Genomic DNA, 20,988 nt, shown 5'->3' on the forward strand with positions numbered 1-20,988 from the left:
CGAAGCAAAAGCATCTCCAAAGGTGAAGGATGAGTAAGACTGGTACAAGGCTTTTCAGTCTTTTAACTTTTCATTATCTTTTGGGTGGTGTTTTCTCTGCAGATGGTTGCTATTCCAGGAGGAGCGTTTACAATGGGCACTGATGAGCCTGCAATACAGCAAGATGGAGAGTGGCCTGCTAGAAGAGTCCACATTAATGGTTTCTACATGGATCAGTACGAGGTCAGCAATGAGGAATTTGAGAGATTTGTGAATTCTACCGGGTATGTTACTGAGGTAAGGCAGAAGGGTGTACAGTCTCCTATCATCTTTCTTTGTGTTGGCAAAATCCCCATTAAACACTTGGGCTTTTCTGCTTTGAAGGCTGTCACAATACTTGCTTGGGATTTGCATGCTAGAATATTTCTGATTTAAGTCAAGGAGAAATGATATTGTTTTGCCTTGCTGCCCAGGGGTCTGAAAAACCATTTAGGTGCATGCTGTTACATGTAGTAAGGGTCTTGATAGCTGAACTAATATCTTCCCTGCAGCATGACTGAGGCAGATGGCTCAAGGTGTCTATGCAGGATTTTTTGGGTTGGTTTGTTTGGCTGGGTTTTTTTGACCTTTGGGTCCTAGGACATCTTTGCCCCAGTGCAACTGTATTAGATATCCTGATATCTAATATCTGAACTATATTATATCTTCCTTATTTTAGAGGAAGAGGGAAGAAGGGTTTTAAAAACTGATGATAGCTGGGGCCTCTGCAAGCTAGCTCAGTGCAGCTACTTGCTAATGAGCTGAGCAACAGAAAGCCCTGCTGTCTGAAGAAGATATAATAGCATGTATAATAATAGTTTTGTGCCTGTTGCTGGGAACAATGGACTAAGAAAGAATATGTTAAGGTTCTTCCAAGAAAGAAGCTACCTGTGCCTGAGGCTCTGATCTTTCTTGACAGTTGACTGTTCCTACGCAACTCTTATGAAACTGTGACAGGCCTTTTAGGCAAATAAAAGCCTTGGTAATGATCAGGCCTCTAAGGAGGCACTTTGCAGAATTTGCTTGATAAACTGGTTTTCATTTGGAAGACAGGATCCTTCTAGTTGGATGAGGCTTTTATCAACAGTTTTTAATTCTTACCTCAATAATTCTGGAAAATAAGTTGCTTAACAGTTTTGAGCTTGAACAGGGCTTACTTGCTGCAAACAGCTTCGGGCATGAGCACACGTGCATTGATGCTGAAACACTGCTGTGTCAGATGGAGTTTGTTTCAGACCATGATAATGGCTCAACTCGGGTAGTTGAATGCTCCACTTGGACCATCTCCCTTCCTACCTTGCATGGGTACACCTTTTCCACTGGATTTGGAAAAATAAGCTCGGAGTTAGAGTAAGCAGCACTGATTCTGCAGTGTTTTTCTATGGGGATGCAGCTGAGCAGGTTTCTGTGTATTTAAATAATGTCCACATCACTTTGGGTAAATAGTGCCAACCTACTTGGTTTTCATTTATTAGCTGAACTCCAGTGGCAGATGAAACCTGAATAAAGAAATGCCCAGGTGTACTGCCTTTTGTTGAACCAGAAGGGTTTGTTAAGAAACTTAAACAAATAAACAAAAAAACCCCACAAAAGAGCAAGCAAACAAAAGAATCGAAGAAAGGCCCTGATTCTGTCAGACTCAAATCTGGGCTTCTTTAGGTGGTTCCTGTTTGTCTCTGGGTCTTTCAGATGGGGCAGGAGAAGAGGCAGGGGAAAGGTTGTTTGTTTTTGTCTTTGATGAATTGGTTTCTGTCTCTGTCTGGGTGTCTCAGATTGGGCAAAAGAGGTAAATGAAGTCTTTATTTCTTCACTTTCCTTTCTGAAACTGAAAATACAAAGGTTATAGTTACATGTTAAAACTTGCAATTTGGGTGGTGAGTGGGGTCCTTCTTTGAAGCCATGCTTCTTGAAGGGTTCTGAGTGTGCAGAAGCAACTTGTGATGATCATTCTCAGTCTTTGAATACCTTAATATAATGAAGAAGTTCAGACAGGTCAATGTGTTGAATTATAATAACGTGTTTTAACTTCCCTGGTATATCAATCCACTTAATTTACCAAGGGGAGGGGGGGAACGACACGGGATGGGTCACGATGGACCTTATGTTGGTATTATGTACTGTAGTCTTTTGAAATTATTTGTATTTTTTTCTTTTGGCTCTTTATAATGCTAGATAAAATGATACGTGGTGCTAGTGATGGTGAAGGAGCAGTCAGTGACAAGGCTTAAGCCTGGTATTTTAGTTTTCCCGAAGGAAAAATAAGAGAAATGAAAAATGCCCTTGAATATTAGGTTATTGACTGTAGCATTTTAAAGCAGTTGAGACAACTAGAACTGCATTTTTAATTAATAAAAGTAAAAACAATCACAGAAGCTCTGTGAGCTGCCATCTGTCCAGTGGCTGCTGAAGAGCAATGACATCCAGAGATAAAATGCCTTCTCTTTTCTGTTTCAAAATAGCTTCCCTGAAAGAGAACTCTAGACTTCTGTTAGAATTTTCTTATCCTTGGTAAAAGAACGCTGTAAATGTGAGTGGCATTTTAAGAATAACATTCCCTTGATAGTATGGTTGAATCCTGCGTTCTTTCTACAGGCAGAGAAATTCGGCGATTCCTTTGTGTTTGAGGGAATGCTGAGTGAAGAAGTGAAGGCTGACATCCACCAAGCAGTGAGTAACACAGCAGGGTAAAACTTACTTGCCTATCACTGGGGTAGATGTGTTAGCAATTATGGCAGTAGTATCTCAATTTTGTGGTGCTCCCAAAGCCATGTACAAACATGGGGTTTAAGGAGGGGTGTTTGGCGTAGAATAACAAGACTCCTGCAGATGTGGGAGATTTACAGTCTATTCTCTGCCCTTTATTTGTTTTTCTTCATTGTAAACACCCAAACAGTTAAAAACCCCTTCTCCTCATTAGCCAAAGTTTAGTATCTGTGCCTTCTTGTCTCTTTTTTGCTTCCTAAATGAGAGGTATTTAGGACTGCAGTAAATGGTGCAGATACAAGACTGTTTATTTGTATTACATGTGAGACAGGGATGCTTCAGAAACTCAGCTGTCAGTAGTGGCTCTACTGAGTCGTGTGCTGTGTAGGTGAAGAACAGGAATGCTTCTGGCTCCCAAGAGCACATGTACATGTGGCTGGCACACTCTGCCAGTGCAGTCCAAAGAAAGTGGGTAAATCCCAGATCCTACCGATTTAAGAAAATGAGGATAATCCGGGTACCTGATATGACAGCAGTGCTTGCATGAGTGTGTTTTCTAGGTTAACTCAAGGCAAATGTTCCAAAGAAGTGCCATTTTTATGGCAGACCTGAGTCTATAGGGCTCCTTTTTGTATTATGACTGGCTTAAGTTTACTGTTTTTCCTCCTTCTTTGTAGAATATCCTGTATACTTTGCTGCTTTTCCAGTTCCCTTAGTCTTGCTAGGGCAACATGGTGATGCTGGCAGGGGCAGTGCTGGTTAAACTGGAGCTGATCTAACTTTCCTCTTGAGTGGAAGTGAATATTGGTTAAAATAAATAAAATTACAGCTTCCCTGCCCTGCCCCTCCCCTTCTGTGCTGAGCTTTCTTAGGCATCATTTCCCTTCTCCTTAACCTTAGCGGGTCACTTAACCTTTACAACTCCAGGTAATAAGCAGATTATGTCTTGTCATCTGGATAAATTTATCTGCTTTGAGCAGAAGTTCGGACAAGATGAGCTCTTGAGGTTCCTCGCCATCAGAATTATCCTCAGGTCAGATGAACTTAGTGCATTTCCAGAACTCCTGTCCTATGCCTTTAAAAAGGCCATAGAAATTAGGTATTCTGGTATTCATAATGTGGCAATTTTGGGGTTGTGTGTAGCTTCAAGTTGCATTTACTCTATGTAGGAATTTCTTTGCTTTCTTGGTTAATTTTCTTTTGGATCAGCAAAGTTAACTTGGCTCATTCTGCAACTACTTGAATCATCACAGAGAATCAGGATGTACACAAGGCAGGAATAAGGTAGCAGGACTGAAACTTCATAATTTGGCAATAGTTCAGGTAGGCAGAAGTAAGCATCAAGTGAAACTGCACCTATATAGGAAGGCAAGTTTTTGTTGCCACTTTTTGCACATTTTGATGCTAGGTAAGCAGAGAGGTGGGACAGTTTGAGATGAAATTGTTTCATTTAGTTAGTAGAGAGTTTTACTTAGGCACGTCGTTTGATCCAAAGTGCAGCTCCTAAGGTTTAGAGGATTATTATTTGTTATGACAAACAACTGGGAATAGCTGGGGCTTTAGTGTTTAGTCATTTATTTTTCTTCAGAAGAGTTTATCAAAGAAAATTTTCTTCCATGTGCATGGTGCAGTCATTTGGAGTAGTGAATACTCCTTGTTCTACATAAATGAAGGGAAATCTGCAGTTTGATTTTTATCTTCAAAAGGCAGACAGTTGGAGGTTTCAGGAAGCCCAATGTCAATGTGTGCTGTAAATGACTGGCAAAAAATGTTTGGTTTTGCTCCCTGTTGCAAGGAAACAAAGATTACAAGAAAAATTGATCTTTTGATTCAGGACTCAAATTGGTGTACTATGAAATAGAAGAAGATGACTAAATTGGACTTCCCAAATACTGGCATAAATGATGCTGAAGGTGGAATAAATCCAGATGGGCTCATCCCATCTTCACAACTGTCGGTATTAGAGAAATTCTTTTTCCTGCCCTACTTCTGGGATGCAGAAATCCCTAAGTCAGGCTCCCTGTTTTAAAACAAACAGACCCTAAGAATGCTGGTGGAAGCTCAGCCTTGGCTATTTGTATAAACACATACAGAGTGTTGGGAGCCACTTTCCTGGGTGTGTCAGCCAAATTTTTAAGTGTTGGCTGTGATGCTAACAGAACAAGCATTATGCCAGGGAGCTGGACTGGAGCCCAAACTGGTCTTTTTGGCTGGTTCTTCATGAAGGTTTTCTGTATTTGTTAAAAGTAAACTTCAGGAGTCTGTGCTTTTGCCATGTTTTCAGTATTTATTATTAAATCATTTTGCGAGTTGCTTGCATGCAGAGCGTTGATAAATAGACACAGAGAGACTGTACTAATTATTTTGGTAAAGTTATCTGGAGAATAGTGACTGCCTGCCTTGTAGCTTGGCACTTCTTAACATTGTGCTGGTGCTGTGGACAAACTTATGTTCTAAAACATGGTAATATTGAGAGGAAGTGAAAAAGAAACCAGACACAGCTTTTTTTTCCTCCTGTCTGCCTGCCTCCTCACCAGCTACATACCATGAAATCCAACTTTTAGCAAGGAACTTCTGTCTGCAAGGAGAAAGCGTCAGAAGGCAGCTCAGTGGTAGAGCTGGAAAGAAACTCTTATGTCTGAAGAGACAGCTTAGGGTTTCATCTCTATATGCTTCTGCCTCTCAAAACTATGTCTTTTTGCTGCTGTAGTATGAATTTGCAGTGAAAGGTGCGAGTGCTGTGCGGACCTGAGTTGTTTTGGGAGTCTTTGGGTTTTGTGACAGTACGATTTGTACATTAGAACAAGCACACATCTTTCAGCTGCAGGGAAGGGAAGCGTCACCCATGGGGATGTGGTGTTAGAGCATAATGTAGTCAGATGCTTCTCAGATAGCCCAGTTCTCTGTAGGCCATACTTATCCTGGCTAATTGAAACGGATAAAACTCATGAGCAGCTTCCTATGGATCAAGATTTCAAGGAACAAGTTTCTATTGATGATTTGCAAGGAACTTCTTATTGCAGATGAATCCCAGCTATGGGGCAGGGACTTTAAGGCTTCTGCAAAACCAAATTCTTCCTATGGATCTTCAAGCTTGAATGAAACTCTAAAAGATAAAAGCTCTTGTTACATTGCCCAGAATGGTTAAGTTCCAGTAAAAAGAAAAATCAAATACTTTAAGAGAAGTGAGCACATTTTTCAACCTTGGCCGCTGCAGGGTAACTGTTCAACTGTAGTCAGGAAACATGTACATTGTGTGAAGTTGGGTTGCACCAGCAGACTGTAATGGTCAGGCAGAGAAAAGATGAAGGCTTTTTTCTCAATGTGTACCTTAGTCAACTAATACTTTAGCTTGTGGTATGAACCTTCTTGAACCATAACTATCACCAGGAAAAGCAGAAATATGATATAACCATTGGTGCGTTACTGGTACTGAAAATCTTTCCACCAGTTTGATGGGAAAAAGGACTGTATTTTTACATTGCCTTAGTGGCTCAGATATGTTTTGATAAGGTTTTCTCCAGCTGAAGTACAGGGGTGCTAAATGCAAATGTGATTATATAGGCAGATCGACAGGATTGTGTATTGTAGAAGTAGTATTTCACACACAATGAAAGAACTGGGGAGAGGTGGAAATGAAGATACTGAACTAAGTGGTGTATAACAGTTCCTATAAATAATGTAGTGCTTCTTTCTTTTGGGGAATATCTGGGGGTTTTGCTCTATTTGCCCAATTTGGCTTCTCCAGTTCTTAAACCAGACAAATTTATCATAGGCCTTCAAAGGAGCAGACAGCTAAATTAGAACAGAGGTGGGGCTGGTGAAAGCTAATGCAGGAGCAAACCAGCTTAGCACATAGAATAATTGTTGGAGCTTTGGGTGTGCGTTTCCTGGAGGTGAGGTAGTCTCCTAGCCGCTGCTAAAGCAATGTAGGTTGGACCTAACCCTCCCCTGGAAGGGAAGCTGTAAAAAGGGGTGTAGCAGCCAATAATTGAATTGTTCTAGATTTCTGGGAACTTGAGTTTTAGTATTGGCCTCTAGGTCTGCAGTGGTAGCGTGGCAGAGAGCGAAAAGTTAGCTCTGTGATAGATGAGGGTGTTGCTGATGGAATTGGTGAGGACTTCTGCAAATAAAAAAGGATTTTCTAGGGCAAGGGTGGAAGGTCCTTTGAAAGCAAAACATTTTGTGTGGGCCTAACCAGTTTTGATAGCTTCACATCTTAAAATCAGTTCTCAGACTTGCAGGTTAAAGGCAACTACTAATTACTGCATTTATTACAGCTATTGAGTTATGGCCTTTCTTGGATATTTGGCCTTTGGTTTAGATGTCACAGATAAAACACAGCCTGGAATTGCCAATAGCTTGGCACTTGGAGATTACTTTTTTTCTTTCCTTCTCTTTCGAGAGAATTTGGGGAAATGGAAAAAGCTCAAACGTTTTTGTTATTCTTATTTTATGATGCAACTCCTTTCCTGCTCTTTTTTCTCCTTGAGTTAAGAGGTAAGTAGAGTGGGGGGAAATGCATGCTCAGTGCTGCAATTCCATGGCATTGTAAAATGCTACTTATATGGGATTTTAATGTATCCTAGAGCAAAAAGCACACAGATTGTGTCTGTGAAATGCGAAGGTACTGAGACACACTTGCCAGCGAGGGGATTCGAGAGCTCTTGCACATAATGGCAGTTTCACTTGCTGTGCAGCTACCATGAAAAAGGTAAACAGGATAGCACTTACCAGGGTTGGAGTACAGCATCAGACAGATTTGCGCACTGGAGAATAGTGGGAACATTTTTTATTCTTGGCTTGTGGAAGATAGTAAAATTTTTTTTTGCTCCTAGGCCAGATAAATTCTGCAGTGAAGAGCCTGAGAGCATACAAGTCTGTGTACTTCGATTGCCTTCAGGGGTGTTGCATTTTTGGTCTGAGAATGCAATGAAATTGGTTCACTGGCAGACCTGGGCAAATACTGTTAAGGAGCTTTGGTCAATCTAGAACTATTGGATGCTGCTTTCTTCCCTGTTTACATGGAAACCCCTGCAGTGGTCTTGAGCTGTGCATTTTTCCTATTTATATCAGTGTCTCTGCCCTGTCACTTGAAGGGCATAGTCCCATTCTAAAAACAATGAAAACATTAAGCCTTTCAAATGAGTATTTCAAAGAAACAAGAAACAGCAATGTTTGCAGGTAGGATAGCAGTGCTGGTGTTTGCAGGGGTTACTGTGGAGGATGTAACTGCTAGCAGCATGTGGTAATAACTTGCTTATCTGTGGCTTGGCATGGCAGGTAGGTTATTGTATAATTTGTCTGATACTGTTAAAATGTCAATGTATATAGGGTGCATAAGCAGAAGTTGATAAATACTGCAGCCATAAGGGTAAATTTTATCTATACTACACTTGGCTTTTGCTATTTCAGATGCTTTTTAGAGAGGAAACTGAAATCAAAGGAGGAGATGGGTGAACCTATTTCTTGCAGACCCCAGTGTTTCAGATATCACCTATAAGGAGCTGGGAAGATGGAGCTATTGAACTGTTAATCTCTGTTTTATCCTGTACTCCCACTCTCACTACTGGGATAAAGAATGATGTGCGTGAGGCATCTGTCACTGGGAATTACCAGTAATATTAGTCTATATTTATCAGTATAAACTACAGCTTTAAAGCAGGGCATTGCTTGTGCCTCAGGCTGTAGATATATCTATGCATGCCTCACTTTCTTAAAACTTATATTCATGTGGTTATTGGAAAAAATTACTAACTTGAGTGTAGTTGGCTGAAAAATAGACTTCCAGAGATGGAACTCACCAGGAATGTTAGTTCCTCAAAAGAAGCTTCCAGAACTTGCACTTAATGAATCTCACTGGAATATACTTGGTTATTTTTTTTGGAGGCTTGACATGGCTGTGAAGCATTACACTGTTTGAATGAGATTCAGTGCATTTCCTTATGCAAAAGGAAAAGGCCCTTTGTAAAAGTGAAGTACTAGTTTCTAATTAAGTCTGAAGTCTTTTCTCTGACTGATGACTTAGAATATATTTATTCTATGAAGCTGCTGCCTTTACTGTTTGCAGTACTGCAATTTCAAACTACTCTAAGATACTGGGACTCAAAGCAAACAGTATCAACATTAAACAAAATCCCTTATTGCTTTCATTTCTGAGCTAATGAGGGAAGCTAGAAACCTTAGAAAGTAAGAATGAAAACAGTCTTCTGTAATTGGAGCTTTTGGGGAGCTGGGGCTTTTAATTGACATAATGAAGAACATGGGACTTGCAGTAGCGTTGCAGAAGCTGGCAACATCAAGTATTAGTTATCTTCTGTAAAAAAAAAAATACTCAACTGTCTACTTGTAAGCTGTTTCAGTGTCCTTGGTTAGTGATGAGGTGGAGAATTTGCCAATTGCATTTCAGTTTAGTTTATGTACATAATTACAGAATGTTTGCTCTCTGCAGAGTGTCTTCAAACATAGATATGAATTATAGCTGCATGTGCAGATGATGTCTCCCTTAACACAGCTGCTATGACAACCTTGATAGCTGGCTAGGAGAGATCTAGTCTTTGTCTTGAGCCTTGAAGCAGTGTTCACTTCCACACTATTTACATTGCTGTGTCTCCCTGACTCATTTACAGCTGTTTCAACTCAAACACAAGCCCGTTGCTATGGAGATGATGATTGGCATAGAAATAGGTCACGTTTGGGCCTTTTTCAGTGCACTGGTATAAAGGAGAAGCAGAGCTGCAGACAGGTGAAGGTGAATGGGGAGCATGCGTCTGTTGGAGGGAGTTTCCTTGCATTTGGAAAAATCAAGTGGTACCACTACATGGCTCTGGGTTGTGTCAGACTGGCCCTCATGGTGTGACATTTTGAATCTGCAAAGCTGAATCAGAGTCTGGGGCTAAGCTTTGTCTCTGCTCTCCGCTGGTTTCCCTCTCTGACCTAGAGCAGGACTTCACGGACATGATGACAGCAGCCAGCCAAAATCTGCATGGGAAGGTGTCAGCTCAAAGCCGTGCTGTGCTAGTGCAGCAGCTGCTGCTTCTGATGGCTGGGATGGCTGGATCACAATCCTAGGGGCTGTATTGATCTGTTTGTATCCATAGTCTGCGTCTGCAGGCAGGTGGAGGTTGATGTTGCCCCATTACCGGCAGAGTGGGCTCCCATGCTGCAGAGGGAAGGAGATGCTGTCATGACGCCTGGGACCCACATGCGGAAGGTGGGAGAAAGACCTCTGCCCTGAATCTTAGTGGGGGAAGGATGTTCTTGACGTTGGTTGGGAAGGCACAAAGCTACTTTAAAAAATAGGTGTAAAATTACTTGTGAACAGGAGCCCTGCTAATGTGATTTCGTTGTGGTTTCTGAGGGAAAATGGCAGCTGTTGCACAGTCGTCATTTCTATTTCTTTAACTCCCTACCCTACTAAAAGTGTTCTCTTTTCTGTCTGCCTCTTCAGTAGTTCATTAATCATCTGCTGAGGGTTTAGGATATGGCTTAGGGGAGGAAAAATTGACAGAGATTGATGTGAATCTGCCTTACATGAATATGAAATAAAACCTCATCCAAAAATTACATTCTTTACTGAGTAACTGATTTCTCACGTGCTACCAGTGCTGGCAGTGAGTGTGCCCAGACCGCTGCCTGTATTTCCCAGAGATAATGCTTTTTGTAACTTCCCTGCTTCCAGCTGATGTACACATGGCTTTTGCAGCCAAGAGGATGCTTTTGCATGTACAGTGCATAACACAACCGGATTCAAACAAGTAGTAACCTATTAAATCGACTTCTGAAACTGAAGTGTGCGTATGTTTCTTTAAGAGCCCACCAGAACCAGTTTTTTCCAGACTACTTTGCACTTGGAAAATCTGTTTTCAGACAGTTGATTCCTAAATTGTGAAAGTTCTTACTCTGCGGTAACTTTTGCTTCTTCCAGATGTTCATCTTGACCAAGTGTATACAAGCCTTATTATAGTAAAATAGCATTATAATGATCTAGCACATAAACCCCCCCCATATTTAGTGCTATATATCTGGCTGACAGCATGAATTTCTCATCATCTTATAGGCCTGACTTAAGATTAAGATCTACGACTTTGTTATTTCAAGTGACTTCCTGCATGCTAGAAATGGAATTAGAGCCAGGTTTAGCTGCTCAGTTGAGTTTATTTTGGTAGTTTTTCCAATACATAAATGTGATTTGAATTTGAAATCTGGACTTAAGGTGTTTTGGTTTTATTTTTTCCTAACATAGCCAGTGCCATGTTAGGTGCAAGACGAATACAGATGTTTTCATGGCTATTGGCTGGGGTTTTGGATGTGTTTTTAAGGATGTTTTGCTATTGCTTTTGTAGTACCAGTAATGGTGTAATGCGGGCAATGAAAGTGACTTTCTTGGTGTTCGCCCCTTTCATTAGTTCTAGGTATGTTTAGTAAAGAATTTTCTGCAAGATAATTGTGAAGTAGTTTAAAAATCTTGGAATCACAAGTTAATGGAGCAATTAAAGTTAGGATTTCCTAAACTACTTTGAAAAGAAAATTGAATACTTAAAACTTTGAATTTTATGCAATCTGATAGTGGGAGTATAGGCTTCAGTTCTGCAAATTGCTTCATTTGAACGGCAAACTTGTAGGTTGGAATTAACTGTTAGTATATCTTCCCACTGTTATCATACAGCGTTCTCTTTTTCTTAAAGTGCTACCAGTCTGTGGTAAGCAGAACAGGGAGTCCTTAAAGTTTAATCCTGGAGCAGAGAGCTGGATAATCCAAGCTTTCAGCTGGATCAGACCAAAACAAGCGTTGGGCTTCTCTGCCTCTGAAATGTGCTTTTCTCCTAGAGCTGCATTTCCTGTATATCGAGGCAGTTGTATAACATTATCAGGGCAGTTATGTTTAACCAGTTCTGTTTCAAGTGTGAGCCTATGCTGTGAAGAGTTAATCTAAATGAAGGAGATACTGTCCTCTAATTCAGTATCTCTTCAAGATCTACTCAGCAGCATATGCTGCTATTTTTTGCAATATGAATCTGTTGCCAGTCTACAGAACACATGTTTTGGAGTGAAGCATGAGAACACTAAGCATTTTGAAAGTAACTAAGCTCATTAGCAGCAAGGGAGGGCTTTGCTGTATTAATTGTGATGTTGTAATATCCCTGTCTAATTAGTTCTACTACTAATTAGATTTAGAGCAATTAAAAGCTTTAAAGACTTCTGAGAAGTTGTTTGAAAGGACTGTGAATTTCAGGTAGATGACTTTCTCTTTGGGAGGGAGCATCTTGGTTTCTGCTTGCTGCTGTCAGTGGCTGACTTAGATAAGTTTCCAATTAATTATTGAAGGCTGTACGTAGTCTATCATTGTTATCCTTGTCCTAGTACTATATGTGTAACTGCTCTGAAGATCTGGGTGTTCTGCAAGGACTGGCAGCCATTTGGTGTTCAGTTCAGCGGAGCCAAAAACAGAAGACGTGCACACGTAGTGCTCTCATGCGGAGAGACTATATTTTTCTCAGTTTAAAATAAACCATTCTGATTGAAAGCATCTGCTTTTTCTTTTGCATAACAAAAGTGTTTTCCAAAATTAAAGTCTTCTGAAGTGTAAGTCTTTGCAGTCTCCTGCAGAGAATTTCTTTTTATCCAAAACCCAGTGTTTTAATTTACAAAAATGTGTTGTGCTTGGAAACTATTGGGATGAAATCTTACTTGGGATCTTTGAGATGCATGGAGAGCATTTAACAGATGGTACCATGGCTCTTTTATTTTTCCTTAAATAGCTGTAATATTCTTACTTTGGACTTCTGTCCTATCTTGACTATAGATTAAAGGTTAAAGCTCAAAACAGACAAGGAACTGGTTAAATGAGACTAGTTTTAAGCCTGATGACTGTAGTATCTGTTTAGCAGCTTGGTCATTCTGAAGCTTTAGTGCTATGAGAGTTGAGCAGAGTCTCTCTCTGCATGAAGATTCCATCTTTGGGTTTGAATCCTCAGGAGCAGAGCTGTAGTTTCTAATAAGAGATCAAATACTTCTCATGCTTTTTTGGGAAGGGTAGGGGCTCTGCTAGTGGTGAGACTGTTATTAGCTTTGTTAGATACTGAGCCAGGATTATGTGATTGTGTTGTCCATTTATGTGGTTGCTATGCTAGGGAGACCGGAAAGCAGGATATTTAAGAAATGTCGTTACTTTAGTAGTATTTCGGGGGGGTCCCAGTAGTGTTTAGGTGGAGAGAGCATGGACAGAGCATCAGCACCAGCAACGTGCTGAGAACATCTTTATTTCTTTTGTACTTAGCATTGATGTCTTTTCTTCACTCACTTTGGAAGAGAGAGTGTCAAAGACCTGCATGTGGATGGCTTCCCAGCCTGGACCAGGGTCCTCCAGCATGTTTGGGGACTCCAGTGCTCTTGCCTAGAGCTTGTAAAGAGCTGTGGGGTCCTAGCTGCGCTAAGCCAGCAACCCTGCAGCTTTAGTCCAAGATTACTATTGACCTTTTAGGTAAGCTACCCATATGTTTGTTGTTGGCAAAATCTGTGTATGATGATGGGGAGAAGAGTGAAAAGCTGTCATGGGAGCTGTTACAGCATAGGCTGGTCAGATGCTTTAAAAATAATGTCTTTGTGTATTAGCAGCACTCCTATTTCTTAGGCACTTCAGTTTATTTTCGTACTGAAACATTCAAATGAAGGATCTGGTGTGTTTGGACCAGATTTTTTTCTTAACAGTTTGTGTCATAGATAATTTTCTCTCTCATGCACATATAGTTACATGTTAAATGCTGTTCACTGCTGGAGGATGCAGCTTCCTCCTAGAAGTTGCTGTTAAATTTGTTTGACTGGACTGGCGCTCTGTTTCCTGAGTGCCAGCTTTCAGCAACTTTTACTTTTGACTTCTCTGTGGAGGATTTGGTGAGTTACAGTATAACGCTCTTGGCACAATTGCTGCCTATATATATAACTCTTTAAAAGGTTGGTTTAGCAGCGTGATGAAGAGAAATAAATATTCTACGATTCCTCTTGCCATCTCTTGAGTGGGGAAATATGAGGGGCAGTAGAGTGGATAGAAGTTGCTAAAGGTTATTCTTTAGGTTCCTGTTAGAGGAGCATCTGGATCTCTTAAGTCTATTGCTAAGTAGCTGGTAGGTTGTTGAACTCTTAAAACGTTGGAGGCTTATTTACTTTGATTTTTGTCCATTATGGAAATCATCTCTGTAATACGAGTATTTTGGCAGCAAGTACTCAAGCTGTTGGAATAAAACCGCTATTGATGGTTAACATAAGTGTTCTTTTTAGCCTCAACTTTCTGAAAGGACCTGTTATCATTAAGATAAGTATTTCTAGGTGAATGTGAATCAGGATAGAATAGCTAAATGTGCTGCACACTGACCTTCTCAGCTTTGAAGTAAGCTTAATAGAAGCAATCCTGGATGAATATATTCCAGGAATAATTCCTTGGCATTGCAGAGCTGAATTTGAGACTTTGGGTTAGGGAGAAGTACTTGATGTCTGCATTGTTACCGAGTATTTTGTCTACTTAATGTTGCTCAGCAAACCAACTGGAAAAAAAGGCAGTTTCGCTCAACTTCTGTGGCTCTTCTGTCTCCACCTTCTGGAAGCAGATAGCAAATAGTTTAAAATCAGTTTACCGTGTTAATGAACTGGAAAGCAAATGTGTTGCAAGATGTGTGCTTTGACCGTAGTTAAAGGGCATCATCAGGGTTTTGTTTTAGTTATTCCAAAACACTTCAGTCTACAGAGCAAATAATTGGGAAGAAAATTCTCTTTAAGCCCAAACTCTCTCTTTTTTCCATCATCTCTGCGTAGTGTGTCAGACTGGAAGCAGCCAGGAGGTTAGCTGGTTTCACTGTACCATGGACATACTGTTGCGAAACGATGGAACTATAACATTCCAGCTGACCTCTTCCATCCACCACCCTCTGAGTGCTCTTGGCACATGTTTTCAGAGGTCAGGAACTGAGAATTTCTGAGAGGACAGCGTGCTCCATCACAGGTAGTAGCTGAAGGCAGTGCCTTCAAAGAGAATGAACTGTGCCTTTCATCAGACCTGCAGGTGAGAAAATAGGGAAGGAGACAGCCAGAAAGCAGCATTTGGGTAAAATAAACTCGGGATTTGGTCTTCCTCTCACTTGTTTTATGGGTGGTGTGCTTTTGCTACTGTTCCATACCCTGTGGCGTTCCCTGGGAATGTGGATCAAATGATCATCATGTTTTATCGGAGATAATTTGGAACATAATAGGTCAGTTTGCAGCAGGCAGAGCCATGAGCTGTGAGAGAAAGCTTTGTAGCCTGTTGTCACATGGTGGTATTGCAGAATAGCCTTTAGGTGGGAGTTAAAAGTCTTTTCTTCCCTGTCTTTGTCCATTTTTAGGTTGCAGCTGCTCCTTGGTGGTTGCCTGTGAAGGGAGCCAACTGGAAGCACCCAGAAGGTCCTGACTCTAGTATCTCCAACAGGTAAGCTTGTAAGTGTCCATTCAGTTCTCATACACAGTGTTTGTAAATATACCTGTAAACTTACTCCAGGAATGGGGGTGCAAGAAAGGGGTTTTAAGTAGTTGCCCATTTGCTGTTTCTTTTGTGACTGTTTTCCCATGTTCTAATGTGTTGCATGTGATACTCAGAGGTCATATGGTCCATGATGTAGTAGTATTTCAAGAAGTCCACACTTTCCACCTGAGGGAAAAGAGACCATACTGAAATGTGCTCCAGTGTGTTTTCTATTAATGTTCCTATAGCAGCAGTGAAGCAGAGTGCATCTTCAGAGGGTCAGGAACTTTAGAGCGTTCAGTGTAGATCTGGTTTTGGAGAGGAAGACTAAATACTAGCTGCATGCGTACTCTAGGGGTCCGTGTAGTGTGTCCTCCATCTGGGATTTGGAGGCCTCTCTCTGGCAGCAGAAGACAGGAAAGCTTTGCGCTTTTTATTGTATGCTTTGTGGGGTGATTATTGTGGGAAATCGGTTATGTCTTTATCTGGAAGTCATAAATAATCTGTAAAACTGTACTTAATCGCCTACAGTTAGTGCCATGCTTTGCTAGCATGAACCCTGCAACTTGCTGACCCATGTCTTTATGCAGTCTCTTTCCATTTGGAAGTGGAATGGATTCTTTGCCTAGAAAATCAAGAGGTTTCATTATTCTTGGGTGATTTGTATGGATACTGCAGAACTAGCCCTGGGCTGCACATGTCAAAGGCTGTTGTTCCATTGACTGTGTTACTCTGTGCTTACCCGGATGTGACCGTCTTCATTTGGGACCTCTTACATTGCAACTCTTGCTCTCTCTAGGCTGGTGTCAGTGAGATTGCCTAGCTGCCTTAATCAACTAGAAAAAGTTCCAAAGCTGCTGTTTGAAATGAAGTCAGACTCTACCCTAGATCTGGTAGATGATGGCATGTTTTTGAGTCCTCTAAGGACAGGGCTATGTTAGTGTAACATCTCTGATGGCTGAACTGCTTAGTAACGAGTCCGTTGTCTGTTCTCCAAGGGCATTGAAAGAATTATCTGAGGCAAAAATAGAGATAATATCAGGAGGCACTGTTAGGGGGAGACAGAAATTCAGGTCACAGTCAGCAGATGGGAGCTGGAAGCCTGCCATGTAAATCTGGTCTTGTATGGTGCAAACCTAGCCTGGCACAAGCGCTAGTGAGCTTGCCATGTGAAAGTAATGTAAAGGACCAATGCTGGCTTGTTAAACAAGTTAATGGGAAGTCCACCATGTCTGTCTTTGAACCTGTACCTTCAGCTTTTGAAATATCTTGGTCTATTACAGGCTTGGATCCTTGTGACAAGAATGACTTGGTATTTTTTTCTGTCTTTTTCTGGAAAAAGAGATCCGGATTGTAAGGGCAATCCTGGATCCAAACCAAAGGAAAGATTGGAGCTTTTGTGTAAGCCATGAACTGCTTGAAACACCCAAAGAGTAATACTTTCTTGGTAAATTTCTGCAGTTCCCTGTTTCCTGGATTGGGTGCTGCAAAAGATGGTGTAGCTGAGAGTAAGGCCTCTTTCTCATCTCACTTCTCGCTCAAAAGCCCCACAACTGACAGCAAAGAGAATAGCGCACAGGGAAGTGAAGAGCATTCACCGTTACATTGCAATCTACATTTCCTTATAGAGGATCCTGGCTTCTTGTTAATGTATTGTTAAATTAGCCTGGCAAGGAGTAGCAATGATGCAGACTTGTGCTGTCTTCCTTTGAGGCTCTGAGCACCTATGTTTCCACAAAAGCCAGTGTATCAATAGTTCTCTGCTGGCTCCTGGGTACAGCAGGTTTCTGAGGTGAGACCATGAGAAAGCACAAGCTGCAAAAGTCACCTGTAGAGAGCTGCATGTAAAAGCATGGTGAGACAAACAGAAGTTAATCTCTTTCTCTTCCTTGTTTTTCTCTGATGGCTGCGTTTCCGTTCCAGCATCTTGATGCCTTCCTTTAAATAGCTTTTCTGTAAAAGTAATCTAATACCTTCTCCAGCTGTAACTGAACTGTGAACTTCCTCACTGGACTGACAGCCTCTCTGGCTCACAGTCCTTTGTAGACATCTCTTAACCAGTTTCAGAAGGTGTTTGTGCTGTATAGGTGTGAGATTGCCTATTTCTGCTGATGATCTTGTCCTGTTTATTTTGCTCCCTAGAATGAATCATCCAGTTCTTCATGTTTCCTGGAATGATGCTGTGGCATTCTGCACATGGGCAGGGAAGCGGTTACCAACTGAGGCTGAATGGGAATACAGCTGTCGTGGGGGCCTGGAAAATAGGTACCTCTCACCAATGTGTCCCTGATCAATGTTTAAAACTGGTATTTACTAGATAAGGAAGAGGTGTGTGGGCTCTTATTACCCTTAATGTCTTTTTCTTGTGTAGTATGCACAGCTGTGGTAAATATAACAGACTTGGCCTGAACAGATTCCTTTTGGCAATTGAGTTTCCCTAAATACCTAAATGATAGATTGTAATCTGAACTCACTAATGGGAGGAGAATGCAGAGAGCCCAAGAGAGCGGGCATGTGACAGAATGCCGAAGACACAGGACTGTTGCTGTTGCAGGGCGTGAAAGGTGCCACAGCCAAATGAGCTGCAAAGAGCTAAAGAAGTAAATAACAACATCACTGCACAGCAGCTCTAAGGCCACAGAAGCCCCCTTTTACCTGACTATGGGCTGGGGAGACAGGAAGACGAGGTGAATAACAGTCTTATATCTTCTCCATCCTGTGTCCTGGGCTGCATACTGCACAGGGCAGCACTGCCATTCCCTCCTTTGTGTATGAACTCTCATTGTAGAGCCCTTCTTATTTTATTTAAAGACAAAAGAGTGTCTGACAACTCTTCTGCTGTATGTCTTTTGATAGGCTTTTCCCATGGGGCAATAAGCTTCAGCCAAAAGGTCAACATTATGCCAACATCTGGCAGGGAACTTTCCCGACTAACAACACTGCAGAAGATGGATACAAAGGAACTGCTCCTGTAAGTGTGTCTCAGTGAACTAATCCCATGGAAAGGAACTTAGTCTTCCTAAAATTAAGGTCTGTGTTCAACACTATGAACTATGGCTGTTTTCTGTTCCTGTGCTCTTTCACCAGTGTATTTCACTGTAGGCTTGAGTATTATCAAGGGACACTTTTTAAAAACTAGTTGAAAGTAAAGATTACTCTCATTTTAACTTTCAGCTCCTCTCAAAATGACCTCTTTTCCCTTTTTCCAAACAGTTTATAGTCAGAAACAATTACTTTCTGCTTGCACTTTTGGCTTGGCAAGTCTTTGAACCCTCTTTTTTTTTTTTTTGGTAGTTGCTCCCATAGCACAAAAAATCATCAACAGTTTAAAAGAAATTACACTTCCTGTTTTGGAAAGGTTGAGTCTGTCTGGTATGGCGAACAATGGAGTGGGATTTTAAAGGCAATCAGGAATGTGAATGAAGTATTAAATGGTAGCTAAAGCAAGTCCAAAATCTTCATCAGCAGAGAAGTCTGTATACACATAAGGTGACAGCTGCCCTTGCTTTTTTGTTTATGGGAAGGGCAATCTGGAAGTTGTAAGCATGGGCATGGAGGTCAGATCAGTAAAGCTGTGTTCAGGTCTGTGTCAGCTGATCAAACAGTGCCTCTCTATTTAGAGGCAGTGAGAAGCTGCTGTGTGCCATAGTAGAAATGTGATGCTGAGAACATAGAGGGTGATAATGATTCATTCTTTCATTCTGTTTTATTTAAATGAATTATGTAAAAATGTTACAGTTCTGCACTACTGATTTGGTGTCTGCTTTTGAGCTATGAAGGCAGAAGCTCCTATTCAAGACAAATGCAGCTTCTGCAGACTGGTGGTCAGGGTTAAAAACAGTATTTCAAATTGAGTGGTTACAGAACTGGCACCGTGTTCCCTGTCTCATGTAGGTCACTGCATTTCCTCCCAATGGATATGGCTTGTACAACATTGTAGGGAATGCCTGGGAATGGACATCTGACTGGTGGGCTGTTCGTCATTCAACAGATGAAGTTCACAACCCTGTAAGTGTTTTACCGGCATCACATGAAGTACAGAATTCCCTCTTGCTGCTCTGACCTGGTTGCTATTGAAAACCTACTGCTCTTTGCTCCACTCTGCTGCGCCTGCGGTGGGATGGGCTGTGTTCTAGTGAGTTAGGAAGTACCACACCACAAGCCATCAGCACTGGAACTGTAGTGCTGTAGTGCAATTTTACTTGCTTTTTGTCGGGCAGGACAGGCATCCAGAACTGGTCAGCAGTTGCGTGCTTCCCGACTGCCATCATATTACATAGATCAGGAATTTGCCAATGCAGTGGAATTACTTCCCCCAGAAAAAGGAAGTTTCTCTCTTTATGTTGCTACAAGCTGTATTACTTCCCCCTCATGTCTCTCCCAAACATTTGACAAACCATTATGTATTATGTTTATGGTTTCTACTAGCTCCTTTAAAACTCCACATGTCATAAAGCTGAAGTTCAGGGCAAAAGCAGCTTCCCAGGCTTTGAGAGCTTAATCTTTCGTTTTCTTTGTGGCAGGCAGAGAAAGAGGTCCTGCAGGGTAAGCCTTGTGTAGGGGCTTCTCATGCAGTATCTCTCAGCAGATTCAAGTTCTAGCTTTATATCTCCTGCTCTCTCATTTATCCAGGACAAATATGTCTGAGAAGTGCACTGCTCTGCTTTCACCGAGCTTGTTTTCTTCAGGCACAGTTACCTGCAGTGAGAAAGCCCGTTAAACCTCATGGGGCAGGAGCTCTGCTGCAGGATTTGTGTATCCCCGTGCTGTGGTCTCTCACGATCTGTGTAGCCTTTCTTTGCTGTGCTGCACGTAACTGGAGGCGTTTGTGTCAGCTGTTGGAAGTAGCTTGAGGAACTTGCTAAAACTTTGCTGCTGTTTTGTACCTTGCAGAGTCTGACATTCTGCTGTTCTTCCCAGAGGATCTGTCTAGCAAGGGAAGTCAGACTCCCCTTGGGGTCTAGATTGTTCTAGATCTGTACCAGCAGTTCCCTCCATTGATGGAGCATCTGGAGACCTCCTAACCCATACCAACCACACTGGCCAATTTCAAGTTGGCCATATCCCAGTAAGAAACCACAGGTTTTTCTAATGGCTTCAGCTCTGTGTCAGACAGTGCACTAACTGCATTGTCCCAAGTAACTGAAGTGCTTGGGACTATAGCTTTTTTGTTGTTTGATTTTAAAATAGGATGGACTATTCTCCAACTTCTGTTGCTAGGCAGTTTGAGTGGTCTAGCAATGGCTGAAGAACCTTCTTTTCCTTTGGGACCTTGGCTGTGTTCTGTCTCCATTTGCTACCTTTTCCACACATTGCACAATAGATATGATGTGATTTGAGTGTTTCACAGCAGTCAGAATTCTTGGCCAGTTTCTGTGATTCTGCAGTAATGGAAAGCTGTATTGCAGGAATTGTCTCATGAATGTATAACCCCTCCTATCTTTTCCCAACATTGACTCACTGCTTGCGTACATACACAGCTGAAATTTAGACAGAACTTACACTCAGCGTTCAGACTAATTCTTCAGAGGTTTTTCCCTGTTTGTATACTGATTGATTAGGAGAGAAGCATCGGCTGACTTGCAGCCCTGTTTCCATTCTGGTGGGTTTTTTATATGCAGTTAAGGATAATTTTTTTCCATACCTTTTGAGTTGAAACAAGGGCAGTTTAAGAGCAGCGTTTCTAAAGATGAAGTCATGAGTAGCTACCAGAATGTAAATTTAAGTGGAAGTGAAGAACAATAAAACTAGCAAACTTTGCACAGCAGGATAGACTA

General features: G+C 41.5%; 1 protein-coding gene across 2 annotated transcripts in view; it reads left to right on the forward strand.

Annotated features, from left to right (window-relative positions):
* The window catches only part of SUMF1 (sulfatase modifying factor 1), a 37,823-nt gene that overhangs the window by 4,572 nt on the left and 12,263 nt on the right, over positions 1 to 20,988 (forward strand). For both annotated transcript variants that reach the window (XM_065686904.1, XM_065686903.1), the window contains exons 2-7: positions 103 to 276; positions 2,611 to 2,685; positions 15,096 to 15,178; positions 17,354 to 17,476; positions 18,068 to 18,182; positions 19,106 to 19,219. In XM_065686904.1, coding sequence (XP_065542976.1) covers positions 103 to 276; positions 2,611 to 2,685; positions 15,096 to 15,178; positions 17,354 to 17,476; positions 18,068 to 18,182; positions 19,106 to 19,219 — 684 coding nt within the window. The remainder of the gene's footprint in view (positions 1 to 102; positions 277 to 2,610; positions 2,686 to 15,095; positions 15,179 to 17,353; positions 17,477 to 18,067; positions 18,183 to 19,105; positions 19,220 to 20,988) is intronic.

Source organism: Lathamus discolor, chromosome 7 (assembly GCF_037157495.1).
Source record: "Lathamus discolor isolate bLatDis1 chromosome 7, bLatDis1.hap1, whole genome shotgun sequence".
NCBI classification, from domain to species: domain Eukaryota; kingdom Metazoa; phylum Chordata; class Aves; order Psittaciformes; family Psittacidae; genus Lathamus; species Lathamus discolor.